Genomic DNA, 20,202 nt, shown 5'->3' with positions numbered 1-20,202 from the left:
CACTCTATAGACCAGGTTGGTCTCGATCTCACAGAGATCCACCTGCCTCTGCCTCCCGAGTACTGAGATTAAAGGCGTGCGCCACCACTTCCCAGTGCTTTCAAATATTTCTTTTACAACAGAATGGAAAGGTGGCACATACACACACAGGGCCAGAATCGTCAGTTTGCTTGACCCACTGTCCCCTCTCTGTCCCCGCACCCCATTTCCTGGGAAAATTTCCAATCCAGTATGGTGCCACGGGCATAAACATATCCTCTAGGAGTGGGGGTAGGGCAGGTGCTCTGTTCTTGAGTCCCCTCCCCACAATTATCCCCCTCTCGGCTTCGACTTCTCTTCAGCACTGATCAAGATCTGTCTGGTCTGCAGTTTCCAGAACCTTCCTTGATTGCAATTCTCTTTCAAGCCCCTTGGGAACTGAGGTCGGTCCTTCAGTGATCATAGAACTGTTGGTGACACTGAGCACCCGCTTGTGGGTGGCTTGTTAACTGCCCCTGGTATTTTCATGCCAGGATGGGTGTGGCCAGGAACAATTGTCAAAATATTTAGCTGGCAGAAGCAGGGCCAGGCACGTTTATCTAGTTACAGACTCATTCCCATCCATGCATATCTTATTGTTTGTACTGCTGCAGCTAGCATTGTAATAGCAGCCAGCTGACGTAACACCACTCCAACACCAGACCCGCTTGTGCTCAGCTGCCTTCCAAATTCCCCTTGGCCTGGGGTGCAACTCGGTGTACTTGCCTAGCATGCAAGAGGCCCTAGCGTCTGTTCCCAAATCTCCCCTCCCCAGTACTCCCCCAGGAACTCTGGGAGGCATGCCTCTCAGTAGGCAAGGGAGTGGAGAATCCAAGAGGGTTCCTCACTCCTGATCGTCAGGCTTAATGGCTACAGAACATTCTGTTTGCTACTGCACCAAGTTCACGCTATTCCCCATGGCCCACCCATTCATATTATTTCAGGGCATCCTGTGGGAATCAATAATGCAGCCGTGACAGCCTTTATATCATTAAGATGCCTTCAAAAATTCATTTTGGACGACTCTATGATATTTCATAGTGTCAGCCGAGACGTGTGTACGCAGCCACTAATTGCATCATTATTTATCATAGCAAAAATGGAATGTAATTAAGTGACACATAAAAATGCCCTGAGATGATATTAAGGAAAAGAGACAGGGTACAGACTGCATGATCAGCATCTCTGAACACGGGGGTAGTGGTGGGGATGGGGCATGGCCCCTGGGCACTGGGAGGAAGCAGTCCCCAACCAACAGAAGTGGGATCCAGAGGAGGAAGGCCGTTCTGCATTTTTCCATGCTTGTGGAATATTTTCTCCCAGATTTTTTTTTTATTAGTTTGCTTTCTATTGTTGTATAAGCATCAGGACCAAAAACAACTAGGGGAGGAAAGAGTTTGCTTGACTCGCACATCCAGATCACAGGCCATCATTGCTTGAAGCCAGGGCAGGAAGAGAGACCGGAACCATCTGGGATGTCGCTTACTGGCTTGCTCAGGTTCATCTACCTTTCTTGTATTTCTCAGACCCACTTGCCCAAGGGTTGTACCTCCTGCAGGGGGCTGGACCCTTCCACATCAATCAACATCAAGACGATGCCCCGACAGACATGCCCACAGGCCACTCGAAGGGAGGCATACCTTAGCTGAGGTCCCCACTTCCCAGGTGACTCTAGTTAGTGTCAAGTTGACGGACAACAACCAGTGCAAATGTGCATGACTTTTAAAGTTAAAAATAAGTAGAAGTTGGAGGTGATGCAGGCCTGCTGTTCCCTGTTCCATCTGCTCAGGAGGTTGAGGCAGGTGGATTGGTATTTGAGGCCAGCAGGGGCTACAGAGCAAGATCCCATCTCAAAACGATGATACGATAGGGCGAGAGATGTAGTTCAATGGCAGGGCACTTGGATGCTTTCTGCAAAGCCCTGGATTTGATCCCTAGACCTCAGAAAAGTGCAGAAAAATGTAATTTAGTTCAGCCTGTGAGCCTGGCTCATTGCTCTCGTTTGAAACATTCTCATTGGGAAACATTTTTTTTCCTCCCATTATTTGTTTTGTTTGCTTTCTCCGGACAGTAAAGACAGGTACCACCGTCTCTGCTGGAATCATCTAGTGCGCCCCTTGGACTCTGAAGCAGCCGCAGCTAATATGTAAAGCTATCGCTGTGTTCTGATAAAACTTTATTTGCACAACAGGAGGCAACCAAATCAGGGCTGTGTTTCCCCACACCCACTGCCAGTTCCTGCAGCAGCCTACCTACATTGTTTGCCTTCAAGAAATGAACTTTATTAAATATTGGAACAGGTACAAAAGAATATTTATGAGGCGCAGTCTTAAGAACCAGCAACAAGAATGAGTGAATCACCAATTCAGGCAGCAAGCCACCAGTTTCAGCTGGGAGGCCCTGGGTCCCCATCCTCACCCACTTCCTTCCAAGGAGCCCTCACCCTGATCCGTAGCTCACCTTCATCTCATTCGAGTAAACACCCTGCAAAGTGTCACTTCTGTTTGGACTCTGTATAGAACATGCGTGGCTCACGTGTGATTCCATGATGAAGCTACATGATTTCCTTAGGATTTCTCCATAGTGAGGGCCCTGGCCACGATCTGCCTGTTGTCTTTGTGGCTCACATTGTTCCACATTACCGCTAAGCTGCAGTCTAGACGTACCATCTCCCATTGGCTGGTATTTGCCCGGGGCATTTCTGTTGTTGTTTGGTTGGGTTTTGTTTGTATTTTAATCTCATGAGCCTGTGCTACAGCACCAGAGTTTATGTTGCGTGACTAAGGCTAAGCTGTCGAGCCTGGGGAACGGGCACATTTAACAACATGAAGCCAAGTTAGACGGGGTCAGAGTGGCTGTCCCAGTCCCCAGCCCTCTCACAGGTTACTCTGCGTTCTTGCCCACACCTGCTGCTCTCAGACCCAGGCAGCTTTCTCTCTCTGTGCTGCCACCGACTGTGTCCCTGACACCTTGAAACTCGGTGTGTTCTGAGACATAAGGACTAGACCTGACCATCTTAGCTGGCATGGCTTAGCCCCGAGGCTTGCTGGCAGCTTGGATGGGTGCATAGGAGGTGAAGCAATGGTGGGAGTTTGGCCTTCATGGGGTTTGTGGAGATGGACATATCCCCAGCTTGAGCCCTGTCTTAGGGTTTCTACTGATGTGAAGAGACACCGTGACCATGACAACTCTCATAATGGAAAACATTTCATTGGGGCTGGCTTACAGTTCAGAGGTTTGGCGCATTATTGTTATGGCGGGGAGCGTGGTGGCATGCAGGCAGACATGGCGCTGGAGAGGGGCTGAGAGTTCCACATCTGAGTCCTCAGGCAGCAGGAAGGAAGAGTCAACCACTAGACTTGGCTTGAGCTTCTGAAACCTCAAGGCCCACCCCCAGGGACACACTTCCTCCAGCAAACCACACCTACTTCAACAAGGCCATACCCCCTAATAATACACTCCCTACAGGGCATTTTTCTTCTTTTTCTTTTTGTTTGTGCATCCCAACTGCAGTTTCCTCTTCCTCTACTCCCCCACAAGTACCCCCAAATCTCCCCTCTCCCCCAGATCCACTCCTCCTTCCTTTCCATCATAGGCCCACACAGCAAATGGGCCTCACTGTGGGAAGATACTCAGTGCTTCAGGAACAGCTAGCCATACAAAGGCCCTGATGCAGGGGAATGAGTGAAGTAGCACCCAGCAACAAGGAGAGAGCAGCCTTGTGAAGGGAGAGAGCAGGGGAGGACCAGCAGCTATGTTGAGCAGAGTCTGTTCAGGCTGGTGGGGGTGGGGGTGTAAGGCAGCCATTGTGGGGAAATGTCCATACATTATTCTTGCCTGAGAGACTTAGGACACGGACTGGCAAGTTTGAGGAGACTGATGCCTGGTCCCACTTGTGTAGCTGATTGAGTGTGCATGAATCTGCCTGTGCTTGGGAAGCAGGTGTGTGGTTCGGGTGCAGTAGCATGCCAGACTCTGCAAGACACACCCCACACCCTCAGAGCCCAACCCCAACAAACACCCTTCAGCCTGGGACTTAGAAACTCTGGGACCAAGTGGTTAGATTCAGGACCTCTGTGTCTGCGGTTCGTTAGTATGAGGAAGCCCATGAACTGTCAGGGCCTTGGTACTCCCCATTGTATACTGAGGATAATTGCGGTCGACCAGGAATGAAAACAGCGCAACGACCCAGGAGGTGCTCATAAACACAGCCCCCGCACCTGCAGCCAACCATAGCTCCAACATTTTCCAGAAGTTGAGATGCATAACTATAATCATAAGCTGAGGCAGGAGGGATGTGAGTTCAAGGGCAGCCTGGGCTGCGCGGTAAGACCTTGTCTCAGCATACGTTACAACACCAAAACTCTCTGTTGTTATTCTCTGGTAACGTGGTATGGTAGTTCCTTTCTGTCCATACATCAGACGCCCAAGCGCTCATGTGGGCATGAGGATGTACCTGTGTCCATGAAGCTTTGGTGTCCCAGGAAATCTGGAGCCCAGCCCTGTGGACACCAAGGGGTGCCTGTGCTAGCTTTTAGTAGCAGTATTTCCGCTGAAGAGAACCATTCGTCCCCCTCCATCTTACACTGATCCTGGTATGAAAGTGCACGGGGCAGGGCAGGGGGAGTGGATGGAAGGGTGGGGATGTTAGTTCACTATCAGATGCTCCAGGCTGGTAATGATGCTTAATGCAGGTAATGGAGGAGGTGAGGGGCTGGCCTTGGGGGCAAATGCTTGTAGGCTAGACACACGGGGCACGGTAGAGTGCTGTGAAGTCCCACCTGTGACACCATGTTCTGGTGAGGAAACCAGGAATTAGAGAATGAAGCCCAAATCCTCAGAGCTGCGTTTTGGCTGGGATACAGCCACACTCTAGAGTAGCCCAATTCGACAGGTAAACACCATGAGGGCGTAGACTAGTAAGCTGGAGGCTGCTGTTGTGGGGTGGAAAGGGTGCTGAAGCCTCACTGGGCAAGTGTACAGTTGTGACTGGATTGCTTTTGTCCCTCCAGAAACTCTCAAGCTTGGAACTGAGGGAGGGGGGATTCTGGGGAGGTGTTTAGTCAGAGGACTTCAGTTCTGTGGTGAGGCCACTCCCTTCTGTCCCTCCATTTCCAGATGGGATAACATAGGGAGAAGGTCTCACTCCATGCCAGTCTTCTGATCTCAGACTCCAGACTCTGAAATCCTAAGAAATAAACCTCTGGTCTTTCTAACTGATCCACTCTCCAGGGTTCCATTGCCGTGTAGCTGCATGGGCTGTGGCACTGATCACAGCTGCGACAGGAGAGGCATTTTAGGTCAATAAAGAGTACCTGGACAGCTGGAGGGAGCCTGGGCACCTGGAAGATGTATCAGCTATCTACAGACACAACCATGCCATGTAACAACCACATCCCTCAGAGGTGTGCAAGGCTGAGTCTGTCTTGCTAAAGCTTCTCACAAAGCTGGCTAGAGGCTTCTGCTGGCTTGCTGTTAGGGGTATAGACTGCCTCTCAGGGTGATCTGGTTACTCAGCCATCCATGGGCTAACTCGGGTTTGTCCTGGATGAAGATGAACTCATCAGTGACAATCAGCACGACACCAATTTTGCAAGGTGTTCCTGTCCCATTAATGTCCTGGTCGAGACAAGTCATAGAACTGGGCCCGACCGGAGAGTGGAGAACTTGGGGAGCACACTTGCAGTCCCCACCACAAGAAGTTTGGAGGTGTTGGACAGAAGAGTACAGGGAAAGCTGACGTGCAGAGGTCATTGAGGACAGTGTGTGGAGCAGGGAAGAGGGAGGAGCCGGTGGACGGCACAGACAAACCAGGCGGCAGCACGTGCTGTGGGAGTTGATTGCGCTGTGTTCAGCCCGTAAGAACCAAGGCAGGCTGAGGCATTTGGTCAGCTGCACAGATGCCCAGACACCCCCGGGACGTAATTGGCCTTGGCTTCCACAGAAAGGTTAATTGCTTAGATCACAGTCTGCAGCTTCTGGAACTGACAGAGCAGCCCCTCCACTCAGGCCCCTCTGGAGGCCTGGTTTTTTCTGTCTTCACTGATGGCTTAGTCAGTGCTGTGGCTAGCAGCATCAGATGGAGCGGTGGAGATGCTCCCCAGGAGGCAGACTGACCAGCAAGCAGACATTCAGGGCTGTGATAGACATCCTTACAGTGCCAGCAAAGGCTACTTGGGCTGGAGAGGACTCTGCCAGCAGCCTGCACAAGGGCTTATGCCAGGCCCCTTCAGGCACAGCTGCATCCAGGTGCTCTGACCACGCCTTTTCCTACACCAGCTTCCCGAGGGCAGATTCTGTGAGGACAGAGGTGCCCACCGCAGCTTCAGCTCCCCCTTCCCAGTTTAGCCGCCTCTAGTGGGAAGGGGAGCCAAATGATTCCCAAAAGTCAGGTTGGGCCCTGACTGGCTCAGCTTCAGTCACGTGTCCAGTACAAAGTCTTAAGCTTGGACAAGGGTGCCCAAGGTGGTGATCTGGCCCTATCTGCAGAGGACCTTGGAACTGGAGAAATAAATGCTTCTTCGAGGGAAGGCCACTTTCTCCTCTCCACCTCCTAGAGTTCATCTTTAAAAAGCTTCGCTTAATAGGCCTGCTTCAAGAGCTGCCTCATGGGATTTTAATCTAAATTTTATTACTACTGAGGTTGGATCTATTTTTCCATCTGATCTTAACTGGATTGGCTCCTTCTTTTGTGAACTGTCTGGAAACCTAACCTTTTGGGCCTCCTTAAAAAACTTCCTTTTTTTTTGAAACCTCAAACCTCAGGCACTGGGAAGCCGCTGCTCTCAAAGGCCTCCAGCCTGCTTATTCCCTGGGACTTTGATCTTTATAAACACCAAAGGAAATGCCGTTTTTATTGGCAAAAGCTTTGTGGGTGCCTCCAGATGAGAGAGCAAACTCTAAGCTGGGGAGTCTGGATATTTTTAAACTTCCCTACCAGAGTGATAAAGCCGGGATCCTGTGGTCCAGGTGGGGGTGGCAGGGAGAGGGCATGATGAAGGATGCTGTCTCCTTCCAGGGTTGGCACAGGGTGGCTGACAGGCCAGACGGATCCCCCTCCCTGTGATACACACACGCACACACACACACACCTACATACACTTGCACATGCACACACATGTGTGCGTACACACTCACACAGTGGTACTGTTTTCCCTCCAGGCCAATGTCCCCTGGACCAGAATAATCCTGATCTATCAGTGAGGAATGGTGGGTTTGCCTATCATCCAAGCACTGGGGAGGCAGAGCGGGTGGGGGGGAGGAGGCGGGACGACAGTGATGAGTTCAAGATCACTAGCCTTCACTTCCTCATCTGTCTAGTTCAAGTTTTCTGGCTCTCCTCTTGCCCTTGTGGCAGAATCCCCCTGGGGATTCTCTAGCAAGGTCAGTCACTTGGTTCTTGTCCTCACCGCCAGGCTGGCTCCACTAGCTCGGCAGTCTTCCCCACAGTGGCCTTTGCTCCCTGTGTCCTGGCAACCTTCTTGTGTATTTTGTTGTTTCCTGAAAGGCCCCACTGAGGCTCTGTCAATCAGATAAAGCAGCCCAGGCCCTGCAAGGTTTAGGTCACTCACCCACATGCTTCTAGGCACAGGAAGCAGCATGCACACCGCAACACTGTCCCTTCCCTTTGGAGGGAGTCCCAGCTCTGCTGCCTGTTGGTTGGAGTCCTGGGCTTGGCACTTAACCTCTGTTTCCTCACGCACACAGGGTGGTGATGAAGATGCATGCTTGCTGTCTGTTGAGTGCAGCTATGGTGCCTGGCTCTCCTGGCTGACATAGTAATGGCCATGATGGAGTGGGACCCACATGTTTAGTTTGGCACTCCTGGGGAGCTGGGCCAGGTCCATTTCTTCTGTGCCTATGGTGCTGATGCAGGATCTAGGCTTGGGATGTGGTTCTCTTCTGCTTCAGTTTCTTTCCTCACTGCTATGATAAAACACCAACAGAAACAACCAAAGGGAGGGAAACCATATTTTAGCTCATGGTTCCAGAGCATTTCCACCAATTGCAGCAGAGAAGGCACAGTTGATGAATTCATGATGGCGGAACTGTACGGTGGAAGCTGCTCACATCTTGGTGGGCCTCAAGTTCAATGGGAGGCCAGAACCAGGGGCAGGTATTACCTTCAAAGGCCTCATCCTAGTGAGCTACTTGTGGCTAAGGCCTGGCTCCTAAAGGTTCAATGGTCTCCCAAAACCACCTAGGGGAAGTTGCCCAAAACACAAGCCTGAGGGAGCCACTTATAACTCAGTTCTAACAGGCACAGTGGCTTCTGTTTCTCAGACCAGGTTAGTGAGGAGGGACATTGCCTTGGAAGGATTGGATCCATCAGGTCACAGTAAGAGGGTCACAGTGGGGCAAAGGGCAGAGGCCATAGCCGGCTTGGCCTCCAGCTGCTAGATAGCCCATATGTCCTCTGCTGCCCACTCTACCTGGCTTCCTGGGACCAGAGACTTGAGTTTTCTCTACCCCACCCTCTCTTCCAGTCTCTATGCTCTCCTCTGAAAAAGGGGGCAGTGAGAAGATTCTAGGTCCAACAAGAGCCAAGCCTGGGCTTTCCTTTTCATGTGTCTCACTAAATTTCTGCTATAGTGCTCAGGGAGGCAAGGTCACTCGTGTAGACCGCACAGCAAGCAGGCGTTGAGCTGGATTGCAGGATGTCCTCATTAGGGTTTCTGTTGCCGTGATGAACACCAGAACCAACAGCAACTTGGGGAGGAAAGGGTTTATTTGGCGTGCGCTTCCACCTTACAGGCATCACCGAGGGAAGCCAGGGTGGGAACCCAGAGGCAGGAACCGATGCAGAGGCCTCGGAGGAGCACTGGTTACTGGTTGTTCCCCATGGCTTGCTCAGCCCAGGAACACCTGCCCAGGTGTCACTACCCAGAGGACCCTCCCACAGCAAATAGTCATCCAGAAAATGCCAATGTGATGGCCGTGTTTTCACAACTGAAGTTCCTCTTCCCAGATAACTCCGGCTATGTCAAGTGGACAAAAACAAACAAGCAAACACTAACAAGGACAAGGAAGATTTCCGATCCTCCGCCCCAGTAACAGCCACGCCACTCTAGACCTGCAGCAGGTGGCATGGGAGCAGCTGATGTCCACGAGGTCCAGGGAGTTTCCCACCATACCCTGCTGGCCTCATCCCCCAACTCCCTAAGGGCCTCTGAGCTCCATCGCTGACTGTGCACACCTGCTCTTCCTCTCTCACACGGCTTCTTCCAGCGGTCACTCAGAACGACCTGTCTGTTCACACTGTGGCCTGCTGAGGGAATGTGGTCCTGGCCTGGCCAAGTCTCAAAAAGGATCTTGATTCTTTAAAAATATAACCATGACACTGAATTGTAAATTTAAGAATATCATAGGTGGCTGTGAAGAGAAAAGGGGGATAAAAATTGAGACAGAAAAGGACAAAAGGAAAGGAGGAACAGGAGAAGTCGGGGGAAGGAGCACAAAGCCACAGAAGCCCAGAGGCCTGCCCTCAGGACTCCTTGAAATTCTCTGCCGGCCTTTGTCACAGACAGAAACAGGAGGCTGGGTGACCCAAGAGCAGGCTGGAGGGCCAGAACTCAACGTTGGCATTGTGATCTCCTGCCTTCTTCCCCACCATCCAGTCCCAGCACGTGAGGCAGTGGTGTGTTCCCCAAGTCAGCATCTGAGGCCTGAAGAGAAAGAGCAATTGCTGGCATCTGGTGCTGAAGGCCAAGGTCACAATGACAGGCCTCAGATGTTGTGCGACTGTCCTCAGCTCCAGCAGCGCCCATTCTAAAGGGCACATCTGCCGGAGATGGTTTAGAAGTGACAGGGACTGTGGCCTCCGAGGAGGGAGAGCATTGTCAGAGACAAAGCAGTTTGTTCAGTGGTCGCTGATGAGAGAGGAGAGGGGATTCCTGGAGACCTCCTGTGTACTGGGGCTCTTCCCCTAGAGGATACACCAAGAGGAAGGATCAAGCCACTTTCTCCCTGGCACCACTGTTGAGGCTAGGGTGGGCCGGAGGGGTGTCTTGGAGGAGGTGACTTTGAAGAAACCTGGTGGCTTAAAACAGCATGGATGCATCTACAGATGAAGTTCACAGTGTGAAGTCCAAATGTCTGTCACAAGGGCTGGATTGCTTTCTGGAAACTTCCTGGTGCTGGAGCTGGAATCCAGGGCCTTGCTCATACCGGGCAAGTACTCACTACGGCTGAGCCCCACCCCCAGCCCTGTGTGACACTCTCTTGATGCCCTAGAGAACCTGTTTTTCTGCCCCATTTCATTCACCCAGAGCCTTGAAGTGCTGCGTCCAGAGTCAGGAGTCGGGGTGCACTTGCAATCATAGAGTTTGGGAGGCTGACGTGGGAAGGTCACAGATTTGAGACAGCCTGGGCTATCTAGGGAGATCCAGTGTGTGTGGATGATCAACTGAGCAATAACCAGACACAGAAAAAAAAAAAAAAACATGCCCCTGTAGTGTCAGAGTTAGCCCTATCATGTGGGCTATAAACTCAGGGAGGAGCCATGAAGAGCTGAGGTGCCCGGTGTGGTCTGTGTCCCCTGTCGGAGCTCTGTTAGGAGGTAACCCTGGCTTCACTTGGCCCAACCTCTGTGGCCATGTGAGGATGCGGGCTCATTATGCCACACCCACCCAGTTTGCAAATGAACTTCAGAACACTGGAGTTTGATGAGGCGCTTCTTATTTTTAAATGTTGACAATGAGTGTGGATATTTTTAAAAATATTGTGTGGGCCAAACAAGACATTTCTGCCGCTTGGATTCTGTCTGCTGGCAGCTTGCATGAGAGAGCCCTGGCTTTCCCAAGGGGGAAGCTGAGGCCCCAGCAGCAGATGAACCTTTGAGCCTGCTAGGCCCTTTGGTCTCTCTCAGTTTCCCCTACTGAATACCCCTTTCCTCCAAACTTCTGTCCCTTGGCTGCTAATAGAAAGCCCACCCTTATGTTCCCATTATGTGACAGAAAACAGCTCGGGGCGGGGGGGGGGGCACGGAGCTCCAGCCTGGCTCTGCCTCTGCCTTGCTCTGAGACAGTACATCCCAGCTGGGCTGTGGACAGGAAGCGTCTCATTTGCAGGTGACTCCAGACTCCCCCTCCTGCTTCTGCGAGGCTTCCGGCCTTTTCCTGGCAGCCCACGCCTTCTGGTCACTGATCCCCCCACACTGACATTTCATAAGCAGCAGCTGTCACTGAGCCGTTCCCAGCCCCAGCAGACCGGCTTGTGTCATTTACATGATTTAACATGCTTGGCGTCAGGGCACGCTGCCCAGCTCAGCCCACAGCCACTGTGCTGGGCCTTATTGATCCAGTGTAGTAAACTGATGGATTCTTTTTCACTTATTTATTTTGAGGAAGAAGGTTGTTTTTCCCCCACCATCGCATCTTGGGGTCTTATGTTCCCTGTGACTTTGCAACAGTTGCCCTTTGAGCTCTCAAGGATTTTATCTGTCTAAGGCTGTTGTCTCAGGCTTTAGGGGTCCGCTGGATGACATCACACCAGGAACACTGAGAATCCTAGTAAGAACAGCTCAGGCTTCATCTAGCAAGTGCAGACAGAGAGGTGCTAGCCCTTGCCTCACCAATGAGCTACCAGTCCTCACATTGGGTCAGAAAGTGGGTGCAGAGTCCCCGCTTTCACGTGGGAACACTGGGATTTGATAGGTGTCCCCTGCCCAGGTTCCTCCACCTGCGCTTAGCGTTGATAACTATGACCTGGTTTTCATTCATGACCCAGGGACTGTGGCTTCACATGGTGATGGCTGCTGGCCCAATCTCGGGCTCCTCCCCACCCCTTGGGGTGACCTTGCTGGGCCCCATCAACCTGTGTAATGATGGTGGCATATGTAGCACTGGTCCCATGAGAACACAATTAAACTGAAAACTCCTATCACTGTCCTTCCATCACAAAATGTCACTCTTCTGCTTGTGGTGATGCTGACCCTAACGAATCCAGCACACCCACAGTCAGGCAGAGACAGAGAATATACAGATACATATGGTGTGACGTACTTCTAAGGATATTCACTAAATGTGTTTACAATCTATACTTTCCATATGTGGGCGGTGCATGTGAGGATGCATACCTATCTACCGTTCTATGTATGTGTGTGTGTGCGCGCGCACATGCATGTGTGTGTGTGTGCGCGCGTGCACGTGCATGTGTGTGCTCGCACAAGCGTGTGTGTACATATGTGTGTGTGTGGCGCAATGAGGGTGATTACATACCCACTCTGCATTTTCCTGTGTGTGGTGTTGAAAGAACTCAGGCATGCGAATGCAGAGGTGAAAAAAGGAGCTTGAGCATCTTCCTCTATTGCTCTCCACCGTTTCTTTCCATCTTTTGAGGGCAGAGTCTCTCCCTGCACCTGGAGCTCACCCTTTGGGTTAGGCTGTCTGGCACGCCCCCAGAGTCAACCTGCCTCTGGCCTCCAATGCTGGAGTTACGGACATGTACCATTGTGCTCAGTTTTTTATGTGGATGCCAGGGGTTCGAACTCAAGTCCTCAAGTCAACACTTTTACCCATTAAACCTTCTCCCTACCCCCTGATTTTCATTATAGATTAATTAATTAATTAATTACATTTTAGATAGAATCTTGTGCATCTCAAGCTAGGCTTGAGCCAGATGTGTAGATGAAGATGACCTTGAACTCTTGATTCTCCTGCCTCCCCAAGCCCAAGTACTGGGGTTAGAGGCATGAGCTACCACGCCCCAGACATGTTGCTTGACTTTCATGTTATTTAGTGTGAACTCTACTTAAAAGCATGTTTACTGTAAAAACAAGCCTTTTGATGGCATCTCCTTCCATCAAGAGGTGGTCACTCTTCCCCATAAGCCCGCATGGCCAGGTATGTGGTAGGGGCATGCTGTGTCCACACAGCTCTTGGGAGGCATCCCCTCCTTCTCAGAGCGAGGCTTGACTATAATTGTTTTTTTTTAATATTTAATTATTTATCATGTATACAATATTCTGTTTTGAGTGTATGCCTGCAGGCCAGAAGAGGGCACCAGACCTCATTACAGATGGCTGCAAGCCACCATGTGGTTGCTGGGAATTGAACTGAGGACCTTTGGAAGGGCAGGCAATGCTCTTAACCGCTGAGCCATTTCTCCAGCCCTTGACTATAATTGTTAATTATTATACTTGTTCACCAGCAATGGCCCTACTTGACTTTCACACACACACACACACACACACACACACACACACACACACACACACACCAGCAGCAGCAAGCCCATGGGATCCACAGGGACTTCTGCACTGTTTGTCGTTCTGGCTCCGTGGCTACCATGTCCACTTCTCAAATGAGAGCAGCAGGGACGGAGGTGACCCCCATTCAAGGTCACCGGAGGCTGAGGCTGGATTCCCCCAGGTGTCTCTGAGCTCAGTGAGGAGCCGACCCTGGCTGGCTCTCAGCTGGGGAGACACTGCAGGGAACGGAAATCATTCCTGCAGACCCATCAATCCCATCAGTGTCGGGTCAGAGTTGACCTCACCAAGCTGTTTTTTAAAAAGGCAAGAAGTGCAGCTAACAGGATTAACTGTCAGCTCGGCCCCACCTGATGAGAAATCTTTCCATTCCTTCTGCCCCTGAAGGTCACCCATTCCCTGCTGCAAATCTAGCCATTAGTGGCAAGTTCGGGGACCGGCCCCATCCCGTCTTTGCTTACAGGTCTCTCCCACATCACCAAGGCACCTGCTGCTCCCCTCTGTCCCCAGTCCCCCAGGGGGCTACTGTCTCCCACCACTTTACTATTCCCACCGGCTGCTCTGTGTCCTCCAGACACCAACACCTGCTATCCCAGCACTGACCTTTGTTCCCCAAAGTCAACTCTCTTTTCCGTGTGTGTGTGTGTGTGTGTGTGTGTGTGTGTGTGTGTGTGTGCAAAAGGAAGATGGGGGATCTGAACCTGAGCGTCTATCCACACCGTCTGCAGTCCCCTCTGCCAGTGCCTTTCTTTTGTCTCTCTCTATTAATTAGTGTATATTATTTGTAAATAAGAATTACTATGACATTTACACATGTAAACAATGTATTTCCATCAATTCTACCCTTCTCTTATCCTCCCTCCCCTCCTGGCACCCTCCACAGTCTCCCTTCTACTTAATAGAAATATAGGTTCTGATAACGAGAAGAAAAGTGTTTGGCTTATTTCACTTAACCTGATGACTCTAGTTCTATGTATTTCCCTAAAAATGATATCATTCCATTCTTTTTTATGGCTAAATAGTACTCCTCTATGCATATGCAACAACGTTGTCCTTATCTGCTCATCTGCTGGCTCTGTGTGTATCTACTGAGGCTCGAAGAGCAATGGCCACTGTTGTGTGGTGTCCCTGTGACATGCAGAGTTGGACTCCTTTGGGTCCACCCCAGGAGTGGCGCAACTGGGTCACATGGTCATCCTGTTTTGTTTGTTTGCCATACCTTCCTGCTGATTTTCACAGTGGCTGCAGCAGCTATTTATAGTACATAGCTCCCAGTCCTGGGGTGTCAGGTGGGGTCTGAGCCTCTGCACTCCCCTTCACCAGTTCCCGGTGCCCGGTGCCTCTGGATAGCTGGTCAAGATGCTACGGGCACCATTGACTTGAATCTAGATCTGATTGAAGACCAGGATTGACCCCCCTACAAAAAAGATGAGCCAGGGAGGGTCCTTGAGAGGTGGAGATACTCCAAACAGCAGAGGGAGCCATTCTGATGGAACAGTTCCTGGGGGCAGCGAATTGTTCAAATGACACACAGCAGTTCCCTTTATGGAGTGGAGGGCTCTAATGTCCCCAAAGGCTGACAGCAATGGAGAGCTGGTGCCGCCCTAGCCAGGAGAGGATGCTTAAAGCCAAGAAGGCAGAACACAGCATAGGTAGTCCTGGGCGGGGCAGAGTGGGCAGACACTAGTGTCCCATTACCCCTGAGGGCTGAGCCATGGGTCCAGCAGCTCAGGTCCCTGGATGCAGACCTGAGTAGAGACGTGGGAGGATGTCTGGGTGGCACGGAGGGAGGAGGTGGGGTAGAAGAGAAATCCACAGAGAATCACCAGCATGGTGGGCCCGAGCCTCAGCCTCCTTCTACAACGTGGCCAGTAGGAGCTTGGGATGTGACACAGTTGGTAGAGGACTTGCCCAGCATGAATTTCTGGGTTCAGTTTCTAGCACCTCATAAAATTAGGCATGGCGATATATGTCTGAAATCCAAGCATTTGGGTTGTGGAGGCAGGAGGATCAGGAGTTCAAGTCCATCCTGAGCTACACAGCAAGTTGGAGGCCAGCGCAGACTTCATGAGACCCTGATATTCACCCTACACCCCAAATTGAAAAGCATTAGAAAGGTTTTAAGAATGCGTTGTTAGTACCACTAAGGACCCTTTGGACGGAGGTAATGAGAAGTTTTAGAACTGCTTCTTCATTCTCTGGTTCAACTCAATATTTCGATCTTTTGAGGAAATTGAGCTGTGCCACCTGCATCTCAGTCACTGCTTCGGGGGATTCTTATTTGCCTCTTGGGAGTGGGGTTGGTTCCTTGGGGGCAGAGTGGGTACTAGTAGCCAGGGCATCACTAGGCAGCCGGATAAAGTGCCAGCGGGGAGCACCCCTGATTTGGTGAGGATAGAGAACCTGGCACTTGTACCCCAGAAGTAGGCTGGGGGATTGGCTAGATTCAGCTCGCTATCCTCTCACTGGGCTCTGAAGCACATGCAAGAAAGCTCCGTCCATTTAAGTCAAAGAAGTTAATAATAATAACAGGCTGGGCACAGTGACACACCACTCTGATCCCAGCACTATGGAAGCGGGGATTCAAGTGCCAGGCCAACCTGGGCTATCTAGTAAGACCTTATCTATGAAACACAAGCAAAATCATAATAATAGACATTGTAATTGTCATGCTAAGTTTCAGACCCAGCAATAAATGACACCGAGGTCCCACCAATCTCCCAGTGCCCATAGAGGGCTTTGGAGATCCCTGGAGCCTTTTCTGTTTACCCACCAGAACATGCATTTCCCTCTGTGCCCTCCAGCGAGGTTGAGCAGCTAGGACGGCAGTAAGGCCCTGGTTGACACAGCTCTGAGATACTGCTTCCCAATGGTGCCACCACGGGTCAGACACGATCCTTCGGCTGAGCACCTACCCTCCTGTCCTCCTGTATCCCCACATCCTCTACGCATGTCTCTTGAGGCCATTCCCTTCCTAAAGGACTGCAATGACTATTTCTCTGGGGAGCAGTCACTTCCTGGATCCCCCTTCCAGAGCCCATTCCACAGAAGAGATCACTGAGGTTCTGAGTGGGCCTCTCATGGCCAGTGAAACAGCCTGGATTTGATCCCAGGCCCCTTGGATCCCCAGAGGTTCCTGGGCAAAGACAGAACCGTTGGTCTCTTCAGAGCCCAGCTCTGCCATCCTTGGAGGTAGGAGTAGGAAGCAGCTGGTCACACGGGCGTGCACAGCCGAGCACAAAGAATGAACACACGCATGCCGACTGCTCATCTCTCCTCATACAATTCAGGAACCAAACCCAAGGAATGGAGCCACCCACGTTTAGGCTGCTCTTCTCACTTCAATTGACCTAACTAACTAACTAACTAACTAACTAGCTAACTAACTAACTAAACCCCCCCATAGTCACATCCTCTTTCGAACCTAACTCAAGCAATTCCTCACTGAGAGTCTCTTCCCAGGCGGCTCTCGACTGTATAAAGTTGACCGTTGACTGTCTTCATCTTCCCAACCTTGAGCCAGGTTTCTCTTTTCCACTGGCTCTTACAACCATCTTGTGGCCAGCTCTCACAGAACGGAGTGGTCTTGGGTTTATTGCCAACCTGCCAGACTTGATTCATAATCGCCAAACACATCAGTGTGGTGTGGGTGGGAATCCATGCTGGGTGGGTCTCCATTCCTACTGTTTATACTGCCCCTTCCATGGACCCACCAGCTCATCTCACCCCATTGACTCCATCTTCCATTGATGACCTCAGTTGGAAACCCCTGGGCTCCATTCCCACGAGTCATGTGCATGCTCTGTGCACATGACAGCATCAGCGGATCAGTGACCAGGTCCCTCACTGGCGAACTAGAGTGTTACATGGTACTCAGAAACTACTTCTCCCCCAGTGCTGGCACCACAGCTCTTAGTAGTACCCCTACTTTATAGAAAAAGAAACTGAGGCACAGAGTTGGCTCCTGAGCCCCGGAGTTGGGTGGCGAGAAGCTTGGCCTGGCTAAACATGAACTGCTTGCTTAAGACAAGGTGCCAGGACGGGGTTGTCAAGGAAACCAGAGACCAGAAGAAAGCAGGCGCCATGCAAGTGACAGACAGGAAGAGGAGGGGGTGACGGTGAAGGACAGGAAAACACAGCTGTTCCTAAACTGGGTAGCAGTGCTAGTCGCCCAAGATGGATCCATACGGGAAAACCCAGAAGACACAGCAAAACCTAGAAGGGCTGAGGAGTGGCATCCCTTAGGAAGGGCTGAAGCCAGATGATCTTTCTCACTGGCACCTGTGAGCTTCTCTCCTGGTCCATCTCAGTGACATCATGCTCAGAGTCCTAGAAAAGGGCAGTGACAGATCATTTCTAGGCCAGTGATCAAAGTCGATCAATCATCCATGTCCAGGCTCACAGCACAGCACAGCAGCTCCTGGAAGAACCACAGGCCAAAGCCACAGACTTGGCAGTGCTGGTTTCTAGAAGGAGGTAGAGCAGGGTACAAGGGAGAGTGCAGGGTAGGTAAAGGCACAGGCAAGGCTTGAGGTCAGGTAATGGGATTAGGGACATTTGTCGCTCAGGTAACAGAGAACCTCCCCCAGTGGACTTAGCAATGGAAACTTTGCCCATGTAGAGTCTGCAGTAGGGTGACCCTCAGGGCTGAGATGAAGGGGCCCTGCTCTATGCCTTCAGTGTCATCTTCACCCCACACCGGGCCGTCAGGGTGTCACAGCACAGGAAAACCTAGAACTGAGCTTGGGTTTGCAGTGACCTGCTGTCTTTGGTGGGTGTGCTGGCTGCGTAGGGCGGACCGTTTCTCACCTGCTCCTGCCTTGCTCTCTAGGGGTGCTGTGGCTATCAGTGGTCTCCGAGGTGCTCTACATCCTTCTGCTGGTGGTCGGCTTCAGCCTCATGTGTCTTGAGCTCGTCCACTCCAGCAGCGTCATAGACGGGCTCAAGCTCAACGCCTTTGCTGCCGTCTTCACGGTGCTCTCAGGTAAGGAGTGTGGAGAGCAGCGCGGGGGGGGGGGGCAACTGCTCATCTCCCCTGGCTCAGCCCCAAGGGATGCTGTGTACCGGAGCCTGGGAACATCCTCTGTGAGGATGGAAGAGCACAGGCTACTGCATCTCTTCTGAGCCCAGACCCTACCATTTATAAATGTCCACAGCATGCTGGGCACGAGAGTCTGGCTTTATAGTGACAAGCGCACATATATACCCAGGGTCAGCCGTGTGGTGCTTAGCATGAATGTGTGGTGCCGCAGGAATGTATGTTGGGTTTGGGCATGAGGCAGGGAGGTGATAGAAAGGGGTAAGTGGAGGGGATCCCACAGGGCTACAAAGGAGGACAAGACAGTGAGGTGAAGAAAAGGGGTACATGGAGGGGGGTCCCACAGGGCTGCAGAGAAGGATCCCTTCTGTCTGAGGTTGCTGCTTAGTGTCAGAGCATAAAGATCCAAGTTCCTTCCCTCGCCATGGGGGCCAGGAAAAGAAGGAAGGTGGAAGGAAGGAAGGAAGAAAGGAAGGAAGGAAGGAAGGAAGGAAGGAAGGAAGGAAGGAAGGAAGAAAGGAAAGAAGAAAGGAGAAGGATGAACAAAAGGTGAGTTCATCGGCAGTGAGGACTTCTGCCTTGGACCTCCCCTTATGGAGGTGGTGAGGAAGAAGCTCCCGCCCCCACCCCCAGGACTCAGAGAGATGGAGAAAGCACACCAAGACAGGGCCTTGGCCCTAGATGCATGGTATCCAGGTCCCAGAGTGCGGAGCAGAGAGTGCTCCAGAGTGTGGCCATTGTCCTCGGGGCTGACCAGCCATGCTGGCTGGCCTCTGTAAGGCATCTGTTCCTAAAAGACCATGTGCAAATTGAATTTCTATAATCCCGACAATCCCATTCTTCATGCACTGGAAGAACTGCCTTTGACAAGGGACATAATCACCTCTAATTGAGGTATGTATAGAAACCAGAGGGATTTCTCAAAGAACAGAGAGCTGAACTCAACAAGTTAGAGCCTGCTCCCCAGATCAAATGCACCACGTCCATGTAAAGGGGAAGGGTTTAGCGATAGCCTAGCACAGCATCTGGCTCTGTCTAGTTCCTGCTGCTCCCGGCTGAGACCCCTCCTGCCCTTTCCAGTCTTATTCATTTGTTCAGTCCGCATCCACTGAAGGTCTGCTGGGTTCTAGTCACTGGCCTGAGTTTAGGGGATGAAGGAAGAAGACTTGCTCATAGGAAGGTTTTTTTTTTTTTTTTTTTTTTTTTTTTTTTTTTTTTTTTTTTTGCATTGAAGAAAGATGTGATGTTTTCATAATGTGGCCTGGGTACGTCTCTGTCCCAGGCGGGAGGGCCATCCACTCCTCCCTAGGAAGCGTGATGCTAAGCTGGGGTGTGAAGGAGCCATGCATGGCAGGAAGGCAGAGACAGGAGGAGAAAGGTGCTGAGGAGAGGCTGGAGAGCTGAGGTACCTCGCTGCTTTACAGAGGCCTCCCAGGTTCGTCCTGCACGCACAGAGGTCAGTGAGCTGTTCAGAGCAAGGGGATAAGGAGTGACAGGATCAGGTTCGTACTGGGGATGAGTTCTGAATTCAGGGTGGGGCCTGGATGGAACCAAGCAGCATGACCGTAGGGAGCTGGGTACAGGCCTGTCATCCCAACTATTGTGGAAGCTGAGGCAGGAGGATCACAAGTACCAAGACCAGCCTGGACTACGGACTGAGTTCAAGGCCCGTTTGTGTAACTTAGAGACTCTGTTTTTAAATAAAAGATAAAAGGAAGCTGGGGCTATAGCTCAGTGGCCGTGCTTGCCTGTCACATACGGAGTGTCTCACCATCCTAGGCACATCCTAGCCACAGCGAGACAGGGAGGCTGCTGTGGAAACCAAAATGAGAAATAGCAGAGATTAAAACAGGCACCCCCGCCGGGCGGTGGTGGCGCACGCCTTTAATCCCAGCACTCGGGAGGCAGAGGCAGGCGGATCTCTGTGAGTTCGAGACCA

General features: G+C 51.4%; 1 protein-coding gene across 2 annotated transcripts in view; it reads left to right on the top strand.

Moving 5' to 3' along the window:
• The window catches only part of Gsg1l (GSG1 like), a 205,189-nt gene that overhangs the window by 105,093 nt on the left and 79,894 nt on the right, over positions 1–20,202 (top strand). For both annotated transcript variants that reach the window (XM_026781551.1, XM_013347743.2), the window contains exon 3: positions 18,057–18,209. In XM_026781551.1, the coding sequence (XP_026637352.1) occupies positions 18,057–18,209 (153 nt within the window). The remainder of the gene's footprint in view (positions 1–18,056; positions 18,210–20,202) is intronic.

Source organism: Microtus ochrogaster, chromosome 8 (genome assembly GCF_000317375.1).
Source record: "Microtus ochrogaster isolate Prairie Vole_2 chromosome 8, MicOch1.0, whole genome shotgun sequence".
Taxonomy (NCBI): Eukaryota; Metazoa; Chordata; class Mammalia; order Rodentia; family Cricetidae; genus Microtus; species Microtus ochrogaster.
Note: the sequence above shows the minus strand (reverse complement) of the source record. Positions and strands in the feature narration are given on the sequence as shown.